Source organism: Zingiber officinale, chromosome 5A (assembly GCF_018446385.1).
Source record: "Zingiber officinale cultivar Zhangliang chromosome 5A, Zo_v1.1, whole genome shotgun sequence".
NCBI classification, from domain to species: Eukaryota; Viridiplantae; Streptophyta; class Magnoliopsida; order Zingiberales; family Zingiberaceae; genus Zingiber; species Zingiber officinale.
The window spans coordinates 137,632,012-137,644,367 of record NC_055994.1 but is presented as its reverse complement, the minus strand read 5'-3'; the positions used below and the strand labels follow the sequence as shown (position 1 = coordinate 137,644,367).

General features: G+C 34.8%; 1 protein-coding gene across 1 annotated transcript; it reads right to left on the bottom strand.

Moving 5' to 3' along the window:
* Window positions 1-2,502: 2,502 nt before the first annotated feature.
* On the bottom strand, window positions 2,503-7,049 carry LOC121982045 (protein disulfide isomerase-like 2-2). Its single transcript, XM_042534901.1, has 11 exons — window positions 6,830-7,049; window positions 6,223-6,307; window positions 5,949-6,046; window positions 5,792-5,847; window positions 5,559-5,676; window positions 5,424-5,451; window positions 5,222-5,313; window positions 4,036-4,192; window positions 3,831-3,955; window positions 2,903-3,002; window positions 2,503-2,810 (listed from the first exon to the last, which is right to left on the bottom strand). The coding sequence occupies exons 1-11, from the start codon at window positions 6,988-6,990 to the stop codon at window positions 2,742-2,744; spliced, it is 1,089 nt and encodes a 362-aa protein (XP_042390835.1). The 5' UTR covers window positions 6,991-7,049; the 3' UTR covers window positions 2,503-2,741.
* Window positions 7,050-12,356: the final 5,307 nt, after the last annotated feature.

Genomic DNA, 12,356 nt, shown 5'->3' with positions numbered 1-12,356 from the left:
TGACACAAATTTTAGATAAGAGCAACTTGTTAAAAGTAGGTGGGTATCAATAAAATAACAAAACTATGCAAATAAATCAAAATTATTTAATCACTAAAAGCTATAAAATATCTATAAAGAAACCTTATGTGGTTAGAGAAATTCGATCTCTCAATACAGTAAGCTCAAAGATTATCACTTTTGATCAAAATCCACATTGGACCTAATATGATTTGGTAAGCTCAAAGATTATCACTTTTGATCAAAACCCATATTGGGCCTGATATAAAATCATATTAGGCCCACGTTGGGCCTGATATGGAATCATTCAGGCCCACGTTGGGCCTGATATGGAATCATTCAGGCCCAACATGGGCCTGATATGATTCATATCAGGCCTAATGTGGAGGTCTTTTGCTGATTTTTTTATTATGATATTTTAACACCTTATAGAAGTCAAAATAAACAATGGATAGTATATTTGAACTCCTTGCAATATCAAAAATCCACAGGAACTGAAATGGGTGCAATCGGAGCTCTCTAGGTCAAAATCCACTGATGGACCTAGAGAGCTCTGATTGCACCCATTTCAATTCATGTGGATTTCTGATATTGTAAGGAGTTCAAATATGCTATCCATTATTTATTTTGACTTTTATAAGGTGTTAAAATATAATAAGAAAAAATCAGCAAAAGGCCTCTACATTAGGCCTGATATGAATCATATCAGGCCCAACATGGGCCTGATATGATTCCATATCAGGCCCCATGTGGATCTCACTCTATTAGGAATGCTCAACTATTTTAGGAACTTTTCATTTTATAGAAAAGGTGAGTAGGTGGGTAACAGGTTTGTGCTGAAATTGCAGATTTTATACAAAGCAAACAGTATAAAATCACTCATGGTCCACTAAGGGTTAATGGCACAAATTTTAGATAAGAGCAACTTGTTAAAAGTAGGTGGGTATCAATAAAATAACAAAACTATGCAAATAAATCAAAATTATTTAATCACTAAAAGCTATAAAATATCTATAAAGAAACCTTATGTGGTTAGAGAAATTCAATCTTTCAATATGGTAAGCTCAAAGATTATCACTTTTGATCAAAATCCACATTGGGCCTGATATGATTTGGTAAGCTCAAAGATTATCACTTTTGATCAAAACTCACGTTGGGCCTGATATGGAATCATATCAGGCCCAACATGAGCCTGATATGATTCATATCAGGCCTAATGTGGAGGTCTTTTGCTGATTTTTTTATTATGATATTTTAACACCTTATAGAAGTCAAAATAAACAATGGATAGCATATTTGAACTCCTTGCAATATCAAAAATCTACAGGAACTGAAATGGGTGCAATCGGAGCTCTCTAGGTCAAAATCCACTGATGGACCTAGAGAGCTCCGATTGCACTCATTTCAGTTCATGTGGATTTCTGATATTGCAAGGAGTTCAAATATGCTATCCATTATTTATTTTGACTTTTATAAGATGTTAAAATATAATAAGAAAAAATCAGCAAAAGACCTCCACATTAGGCCTGATATGAATCATACCATGCCCAACATGGGCCTGATTTGATTCCATATCAGGCCTCATGTGGATCTCACTCTATTAGGAATGCTCAACTATTTTAGGAATTTTTCATTTCATAGAAAAGGTGAGTAGGTGGGTAACAGGTATGTGCTGAAATTGCAGATTTTATACAAAGCAAACAGTATAAAATCACTCATGGTCCACTAAGGGTTAATGGCACAAATTTTAGATAAGAGCAACTTGTTAAAAGTAGGTGGGTATCAATAAAATAACAAAACTATGCAAATAAATCAAAATTATTTAATCACTAAAAGCTATAAAATATCTATAAAGAAACTTTATGTGGTTAGAGAAATTCGATCTCTCAATATGGTAAGCTCAAAGATTATCACTTTTGATCAAAACCTTATGAGTTTTGATTCCATATTACGTTGGACCTGATATGAAATTTAAAATTTAAATCTCGACGAAATCAAAATAAATACCTTTCTTATATCACTATTCCAAAAATTAATAACCGTCCGTGATTACCTTTTCTATGTTTATCTTAAAATAGATTGACAAAGATACTGATTACCTTTTCTATGTTTATCTTAAAATAGATTGACAAAGATACTGAAGACGAACATATTCATTTTTTACCGTCAAGAACTATAAATGATATCTAAAATAAACATAATCATTTTACTACAGTATATACAGACAAACAAAGTTAGGAATTGGATTGTTTTTTATTTTATTTTACTCTATTTCATTCCTTCTCTCTTTTAAATATGGCCATACTTCCCGTTTAATAAATTAAAAACAAACATTTTTCATAAATAAATTATTTTTGAGTAAAAAAACGAAATCTAAGTTTTAATGCATTCGCAATTTAATAATTTATCATAATATTACATTTTCTTCTAAATAGGGGTACGTTACTCGAGATGTTTTTTTTCAAAGAAAATGGAAATTATCTTTTTGGAACCGTAAGATAATTTTAGTAGAAAATAAAATTATTTTGAGTAAAGAACAGGCTCCTTCAAAAACATAATAAAAGCATAGTCCTCAACACTTAAAAAGACAATCTTTCGTGAAGAAAATTTAATTTATAATCTCTAACTCAAAAGACTAAAAGGTTTCCTGCTGTAACTATTCGTCCCAGTAACTCCATTTCCCTCCCATATTGTCTGATATCAAACCTCGGTGTAAAGGAGTTCTTTTGGATGACTCCATCTCAAGCAGCAAAAGTAGAGAGAATGTTCTTCTTGATGAAGAACTCGTCGGCCTTGGCAGCGCTAACCGACTGATACAGTGCAAAAGCAAAGATTAGATTTGAAGATGAAAGGGATTCATACTCTACGACAGATCAAAGCTTAAAAGAAGCAGTCTACTCGCCTTCTCCAAGATGCGTTGCAAGCGTTCAATTTCTTTCTTCGCGTAGTCTGCGCCTTTCTCCAGTGTGCTTTTTGCGGCCTTTAGGTATGTCTTGCCGTTCCTGAAGTTTCACAAACCAAATGATCGACAAGTCTTAAATCCATGAAAGTAGGATGTCAGTAGCTGAATGATCGAATGTTTATGAGCAGCATGTCTGAATTTGGAATGGGCCTGTGTTATTTATTTAACTTGGTCATCTATGTTTCTTTCAGAGGATGGCAAAGGCATGCGAAATGGTGCAAGATAAAGGAATTAAGTGGGGAAATTAGGGATCAGTGCAGCAACATGTAGTGATAACAAACAGAATGAGAAGCAAATGGAAGAGAATTCATGTCTTCCTCAAACAATCGACTATTTTGAAATTAATACAAGGAAACTTCGACTCAGTGGATACTGTACACAATCTTGGGTCATTTACATGGCAAATGGGAATTGTATCTATGTAGAAAAGCCACCAGAAATTAGGAAGAATGCTAAGGTTAGACTATCTAGCTTCGACTTGTCCTCTAGAGCTGAAGGTTAGACACCAGTTAATTGACACACCGTTCTGATGTTCTGCTCAAGTTGCAGATGCTCCTTAGGAATAATGGAGGTTTGAGGACCAAAAGAGAGCATGGAGGAACAAAAAGTAGACGACAAAACACAGTTGAACAGGAGATATAAAAAAAACAAAAACCATGCAACCATGCAACAACTAGAAAAATATCGAGTACAACATCTCAAGGTTACACCTAATCTTTGTTCACATCTTATCATGCAAAATCAATTATGTTATATATGATAGGAAATTCTCATAGAATAACAAAACAAAGTAACATGGTGTCACAAAGAAACTGTGGAAGAAAACTAGTAGCGAGTGCTATGGCTCAAAACTTGAAAAATGTGTTACCTTGCAGAAGAACCTGTTAGCTTCTCAATCTCCTCTTCCATTCGAGAGAGAATTGCCTTCTGCTCCTCATTGGAAGCACTCACAAATTCCTTCACTAAAGCATCCAAACTAGCCACAATACCAGCCTGCACTAGTCAAGCCAATTTTTAAAATAGGTTTGAAGAACAAAATTTGTCAATATGACCTTTAACAATTCATCACTCGCCTGGGAAGTAAGTTGACCATTTGCATCACGGTTAGTACCACATTTCTCATTAATAAATACTACAAAATCATCCAACTCACGTCCAGCCTCATAATCTTCACCAGCTTTGTTTCCCTTGGGGAAAAACTTCAAGGTAGGATAACCACTAACTCCATACCTGAGATGCAGAGGGAATCCAGCTTAATAAGCTAATCTCAGCAGCACAAAGTTAAGATTCTGGTCCTCCCACATATGAGATGACTAAATAATCTTTAATATAGTGAATTTCTAGATGGAACCATTTATACCAGACTGAATGATTATGAACGCCATATCATAGTATGGTGATATACCAAAAATTAAACAAAAAATTATTGATTGAAGAGGACTTCATCATGACAATTTGAGAAATAATAGTCATAAAGCGCAAGATATAACAGGCCATAATACACATTTCCACACAATTTCATTTCAATAATAAGAGGCATTCACAATATAACCAAAAATAATATTTTTTTCATGCCAGATGAATGCTGGAAAGGTTGGAAGTACTTCAGTATATTGTTGGACCATACTTCCTCTCAAACATTCAATTATTATAGCCCAAGCTTAAATCCACATAATATCAAAAAATATAAATTAGCATGTAGCAATTCAGGTATTCAATCCCTATAAAACAAGGATTGTAAGTGAACCTGATCCTCTTCTCAATCAGATGTTTCTGCATGAAAATATTAATTGGAAACACCACACCACAACTTACCAAATCTAAATCTACTATATAGGTGATTAGCAATACAGGACTCTCAGTTTGACAAGTACTATATCAATATGCAAGTTGCAAAATACAAACAATTCAATAATCATAATTTCAATTTACTTTACATATCATATGATATTTCTCTAAAATTTAAATAGCTAACAGAGCTGATAAAGCATCCAAGGTACACTTTGACTAAATCCTCATCAATGAATACATCAACTTTCAACCTCAATTGTCAGTTAGCATAAAGAGAAACAGTCTAGATTGTGATCATGTATGAAACTTAAGTATAAGATATCAAAACTGCATATTTCTCAAATGTGGGGGATGCTCTCATTCTACCCGACGGGATTCAAATTAGACCACCCCTTCTCCCGAATTGAAAGAAAAGATTAGAAATTTGTCTTTTCAAAGTTATCGTCCTAAAAAAAGAAATACACTTACTTTTCTGCTAAATCCTTGTATTTATCGGCATCCAAGTTAGCAATGACGACATCCTCTTCCAATTTGTATGCATTGGCTACCTTTTCATATATCTGCACCAAAACAAAACAGGTTAGATCTGATAATTTCTCAAATTTAACGCATGCCAAATGTGGCCTAAGGTTAATCTAAGGCTTAAGGTTGCCTCTACTAAAATACTTACAGGAGCAAGATGCTTGCAGTGGCCACACCTGTCCACAGATTGAAAAAATTGTGGCATCTTATAGTAAGGAAAAAAAACATCGAGTACGATAAAATGGAAAAAGGAAGGGAAATGAAGCTCCATAAAATAACTAACCATGGTGCGTAGAATTCAACAAGAACATCCTTATTTACATCAAAGACAATTTGGTCAAATGTCTCTGAAGTCAATACTACTACATTAGAAGGAATAGTTGTCAGCTTCACATTTGTTCCTGCAACAATAAACCCACAGGTAGAAAGAAAAAATTAATCCAGATGATGGAAGATTTTAACCATATTTGAAGATGTCATTTTAAGAATAATTAGTAAATATAATCTGCACTGTACCTCCCTCGGTATTCACAAACTCGACCAGTGCTTCTGCAGTTCGTGGACCTTCGTATCTGCATGATTATTCATATTCATTATGTATCATATAAAAAGAAAGCCTTTCTGCAAATAAAAACAAAACAAACATAACATTTCAGAACAGAATCATCCTCACTTTTTTGGTTCCAAGGACCCTTTAGGAAACCACTGAATTGTTGGGTATCCAGACACTCCATACTTGCTGCATAAGCTCTTATGTTCATCGCAGTCCACCTAAACATAAGCAAAAGAAAACTAAGACCAGTTACTATATACCACGGCAATGTAATGAGTGACATTCTAGACTCAAAACAAAGATAAAAGATATAGCAAAAAAAAGATGAACCAGAACATGTCCCATTTAGCAAACGAGATGATAGTTTTTGCGCCTGATTTAGAATGATGCTAACCTTCCCAATCAAAACAGATTTAGCCTTTTTAAAGCTCGATCCAAGCTTTTCATATTCAGGGGCAAGCTTCTTACAGTGCCCGCACCTGCAGATGAGATCGTATTAATAACTTGAATCAGATTCGCATTATTTTTTATTTAAAAAGAACTCCTTTTCTTTAAACTTGCTATTCCTCAATGGAATCTCCATTCACGTATCACAATCGACCATATAAGCGTCTCTCACGAGTATGTTCCAAAAGAAAATAAATAAATAAATACAAGTTCCAGTTACGATTTCCATACAAGTAGTAACCAATCGTGAATAGTAAACAAAAATTTCCAACCGCAAAGAAGTACCACACAATTAAGTTTTTTTGTTCCCAAACAATAAGCTAAGATGAATATGAGACACTTTCAAGTTCTATCTTTCTCCGACCCAAATTTTTCCATCAAAGGTCGAGTCAACGTCCCCAAACAACAAGATCCGCCCGATAATCAGTAAACACCAGATCAGACTATTTAGACCATCGGGATCTGACTGAAGCATTCTTCCATATTTAGAGGTTGTAACCAGAGGTCCAAACAAACAGAAAAAATAATAAACACTTTCAGGGAGAAAGGAGTACCATGGGGCATAGAACTCGACGAGGGCGCCACGATCCTGGCCGATCTCCTTCTCGAAATTGTCCTCGGTGAGGACGAGCACGTCGCCGTCGGCGAAGGCGTAGGCGAATAGAAGAGCTAGGTTTATGGCTCCAAGAACAAACCAAATCTGAGATCGTTCCATGTCTTCTCCTCCTCCTCCGTCTCCCGATCTTACTAATGGAGTCGGTGAGCAAGGGGGAGAATTGGGGGCGGCCAGTGCTTTTATAGCAGCGTAGATCCAGATGGTGACTGTGAGTAGATCCAAAGGTGAAAACTGCTTGAGACACCTCATCCAGACACAACATGACCGTCCGATCTGATTTCACTATGCTCACAGGATTTACCAATTCTAGATATCGTTTTTAATAATTTATCTATCACATCTACATCCATAATATTACAAATGTTTTTTTTTAATAATTAAATATTATTTGAAAAAAAAATGATAATTTCAATTAATATCATTGATTATGTTTTAGATGATCGGTTCGATCTTATAAAAATTTTTATCGATCATCAGAATAAATCGGGAAGTACACGCGATGATCAATCTAGAAGTCCAGCATCAATTGATTACGTCTTTCATTTAGAAGAAAAATTTCTACAAATACATCGTAGTTGGGATTCGAACCGTGAATATCTGAATGACAATCTAAATCTCCTATTGTGATACTATGATCCCGAGAACACAATTAAATATTACTTTGAGTAGCAAGGCATGAGAGAAATGTCCTCTATTATTTATTTTGATCTTTTCAGAGCTAATTCTAACATTTGAGAAATTACGTTCACGTTGGACATCATCTAAATCAAACCAAACTCTTTGATAATGTTAATTTACATCATCCGGACTTAGATTTGATTCAGATAAGCATAATATGTGCGTTTCAATATAGTTTGTATTGTGAGAGGAATCAAAATGTTTGTTCATCATTTATTATAATAAAAAAACACTAGCAGAGGTAACGATACTGAGGTTCATGACTATTTCATCACTATAGTGAAACTACATGCACATGTGGTCATGATGTATGGAAAATCAGATGCACATTGGATCTAATATGAATCAAACCAGGTCCATTATAATCTTGATTTAGATATATAAAGGAGAGATAAAAATTGAATTTAATTTCAAAGGGAAAAATTTCTGGCTAACTTTCACAGACATAAAATTGCAAAGAGGTACACCTTTTGAATGTACCTTCTGGATAGTTCTAAACTTTAAGTGCGTTTCTTGATAAAGTTCTGAATGATTTTTTGTCAAACAAATGAATTTAAATATTAATATACTTAGCAGGTAAATGTTTAAGAATATTGTTCTTGAATAGTTTGTAAATTAATTTATTTGAAATTTATAAACCTAATTATGATATTATTTCATTATTCAATAGCTTGTATACTTATTTGCTTATTGATATCTTACATTAAAATTAAGATAAAATAAAATATGTCTTCATTTTTTTGAAGTGCAAAGTCATTATTTTTGTAATCGCTCACTTCATATCATCCATCATATTTTTATATTTATTAAATTACACATCTTTTTCTTAAAATATTCGATTTGTACCTGCATTTGTCCATATTTTACAGATTTTAAAACTAATATTTATATCCTATGAAAAAAAAATTAAAGGTGCAAAACTAAGATTAGACAATATTATTTGTAGTCAAGAGACTTTTACAAATATATTCATCTTGATTTAGATTAAATCTCATAAGAATTAGATCTATCAGTCAATTTTATTCAAAATTTATTAATGATTATATAAGTCCAAATTTAAATTTTTTCAATATGATTAGACGCACAAGATTTCGAATGATACATAAATGTCATTTTTGAATATGAATACTATAAATCTAAGCCCATCATAATAAAAATATAAGATTTATTTAAAAAAAAAAAAAGTGTATAGATCCAATGTTGAAGGGTGTTTGTAAGAATATATTGTTCTTGGATTGAAAGAGATTAAAATTATCAATGAGTTTGGATCAAAATTTAGATATGAATTTCATCTGATAAAAATTCACTAATAAACTTAAGCTTATTGAATTTAATCCAAAATATAGCCAATCTTAGATTCTTACAATTTTGAATAAAATTGACCTAAACTTATTGTTAGATTTAAATCTATCATATTCACTCAATAATAATACTAATTATTGTGATTTTTTTTTTTACTTTGACTATACTAAAAAATTTTAAATTTTGGACATCATACAACTATCAATAACTTTTGATCAATTTTATTAATGAACTTAAGTATCATATCCACTCAATAATATTACCAATATATTTGTTGGACTCCTTTTAACTTTAACTCGTAATTAACTTTGTCCGTATTAAAAAAAATTAAAACTATGAACATCATCAATAAATTTTGATCAAAAGTCATTAATATTCTTAGACATATCTAAATTCACTCAAATTAGGATCAATATAATTTTACAATTATGTTAATCCCTTTCACAATTTATTTAATCCAAAGTCATTAATATTCTTAGGCATATCTAAATTCACTCAAATTAGGATCAATATAATTTTACAATTATGTTAATCTCTTTCACAATTTATTTAAATTGACGTGAGATTATTTTTAAAAAAAATTATATTACATCTTACCTTATTTAACTGGTTGTCATTTTTTTTAAAGAGAAATAATAATGATACGGTGTATAAATGGGGCCTCTGAGGGGGTTAGAAAGTCAGAAGTCAAGAGTACGTGACAGTCAAGAGTCAAGGGGGTGTGACAGTCAAGAGTCAAGAGCACGTGACAGTCAAGAGTCAAGAGAACGTGATAATCAGGAGTCAAGAGGACCTGATAGTCAAGAATTAAAGGGGCATGTCAGTCAATAGTCAAAGAGGACGTGACAATCAATAGTCAAGAAAGGATGAGAATTAAACCGCCTTGCGTCACTAGTCGCATAATTCCTAGTCGGTCACCGTCAGGCCAGACCCTCAAATCTAGGACATAAGACAAGGTTTGGACTAGCCCTAGGCCTACCCCCGACTGATCATATCTTTTCAGCTTGGGCTTTATAGATGGTCGGAGTACTTGGCTAAGATAGCTCCCAACCGGCTCTCCAGCAGTCAGATCGTGAAAGCTAGCCTCTTCGTCGCAGTCTTAGACAAAACCCGGGTAGCCCACTACAACTCATTCTCTTCATCATGGTTCAACCATGCTAGCACATCTGAGCGGTCAGCCCCGAGCGGCCTTCTGCTAAACCCGGGAGGGGCAGACAAGACTAGGCGACAACAGTGTCAGAGAATCATAACTTCCTACGAGAGAATAACTGTCATCCGTTAAAGAATATTCCAGTGGCCTGCTACTCCCTGAGAGTAGAACCTTCCTTCTACCAATGAGACGTCGTCGTACATCCTCTCTCACCCGACAGGCCCCGACACCGGACATCCCTTGACATCAGTTAGACTTAAGCAGGTACACACAGTCATATAAAAAGGGAGGTCCTCTCCCTTGAACAGGTACACGTACATACACACTCGTCTTCAATAGTTCTTTTTCTTTAGTACACTTTTCTTCTGGGAAAAAAGACCCGACTTGAACATCGTAGGACCTACATCGGAGATTTTCCCCCTAATTTCTGGTCTCTAATGTTCTGGGTGTTTGTCTGAGTGTGTGCAGAGTTCGCTTATTACTAGTTCTCGTACTATAGAGTTTGGAGTTCCACGTGGGGGTTAGCGTTGGAGACGTGCGTATATAGGGTGTGTGAAGTCGCCTCTCCGTCAATACCAATGTCATCTCCGCTAACCTCCGTCTGATTTAGATTTTAGAGAGGATTAAATAGTTTTAAATTTTTATAAACGTAATTAATTTTTCTAAGATTTCAAATATGCTTCAGGGTAAGTGCGTGACAGATCTATTTATTGAAACCACTTAGGTGTATTAATATTTCTATCTTTCATTATTTGCTAAAAAAAGAGAAAAAACTGAGATGTTTAGATATTTCTAACCTTTATTCGTTTAGACGATCGATTTTGTTTTATAATTTTTTTAAATTAGGGTAAATCCAATCCAATAAGTACAAATAAATTATAGGAATGGTTAAGCACCCCCGACTGATTCGAATACGACATTTATTTGGGGTTGTTTGAGAATCAAATCCTCGTTACTATAGAAACTCATTCTTTCACCTACCATCATACCAGCCACTAAGCCTTGAGGTGGATCTATTTACTCAAGTGGCAAAAGGTAACTTACTAACCCAAGCATCCCTCACCGTTGATCTCACAGTGAGATGAAGAAAATAAATTACGATCACCGAATGATCTCTCTAAGTGGAAGAGATTTTATTCTTTAAGAGATTCTTGAATGGGAATTTGTGTTGGTACAGTTGGCACCAATGATCATGAGTTTTAATGAATGATAAGTGTAGATTAAAATTAGATAGTTGGGATGTGCGATTCCAGATTAGTGAAGTCCAGATGTGGGATTTTGGCAGGAGGTCGGGATGTTAGATTCTCGATAGGTTGAAGTCTGGATGTGAGATTCCGACAGAAGGTCGGGATGTTCGATTCCAGATTGACGAAGTCTAGATGTGTGATTATGATAGGAAGACCTGGTGGGTCAGATTAGACGTCAAGAAACTAACTTGACACTTGGTAAGTGAAGGTAAGTCACTCGAGGAGAGTCACTTAGTGAGGACAAGTCTCGGTTGAGTGAACGATAGACGTCAATCCAATTTAGGTTTATTTCAAAAACCTAATTGAGACCCTGACTAGATCCTAGTCTCAGAGAGACAAAATCTAATTATTAATCAATACTATTTTTTATTGTGCTAACTCTGTCTTATAGGTTATTATTTGTTTTGGGCTAACATGAACTTACAGGACAAAAGAAACATAAGTTGCCTCGAGTGAATAGTACCCGAGGCGTCTTCCATGCAAAGGAAGACTCTTTGAGTACTATTCATGGAAGGTGCCTTCGGGAGCTTGGAAGACACCTTCAGTAAGATAATGCAGAAGACTTCGGCGACGATAGCACACTGATTCTACGAGATAAAATTTACCTATGGAAGGTGCCTTTAGTGCTATTGAAGGTGCCTTTAGTGTTAAGGAAGGCGCCTTCTGTTGGTACAATCGACCTCCAAGGTTTTAATGTCAGACAAATATGTTTAAGTATGTTTAAGAATGGAGCTTGATTTATGGAAGTCCTAGTTGTAGGCTAGGCAAGTGAAGTCCTAGTTGTAGACTAGGCAAGGGAAGTCCTAGTTGGAGGCTAGGCAAGGGAAATCTTGGTATATCATGGAAGCAGGTGGATAGGTCTGGAGGATCTGATCCCTGGGGAGCTGAATACTGAGGCAAGGGAAATCTCGGTATATCGTGGAAGCCAGGTGGATAGGTTTGGAGGACCTGATCCCTAGGGAATCGAATACTGAGTCTTGGTGAGTGAAGTCAGGTGGAGAAAATCCTAGGGGGTGGTAACCTTAGGTAACGAGAAGTCTTGGAGGAGTGAACTCCAAGCAAGGTTGATCGGATGGTTTATGGTCGAC

Coding starts and splice junctions, on each gene's coding strand:
- LOC121982045 (XM_042534901.1), bottom strand. CDS start 6,990: ATGGAACGATCTCAGATTTGGTTTGTTCTTGGAGCCATAAACCTAGCT. Junction 5,314..5,423: donor ACTGCAAGCATCTTGCTCCT/GTAAGTATTTTA, acceptor GTTTTGGTGCAG/ATATATGAAAAGGTAGCCAA. Junction 2,811..2,902: donor TGCAACGCATCTTGGAGAAG/GCGAGTAGACTG, acceptor GCACTGTATCAG/TCGGTTAGCGCTGCCAAGGC.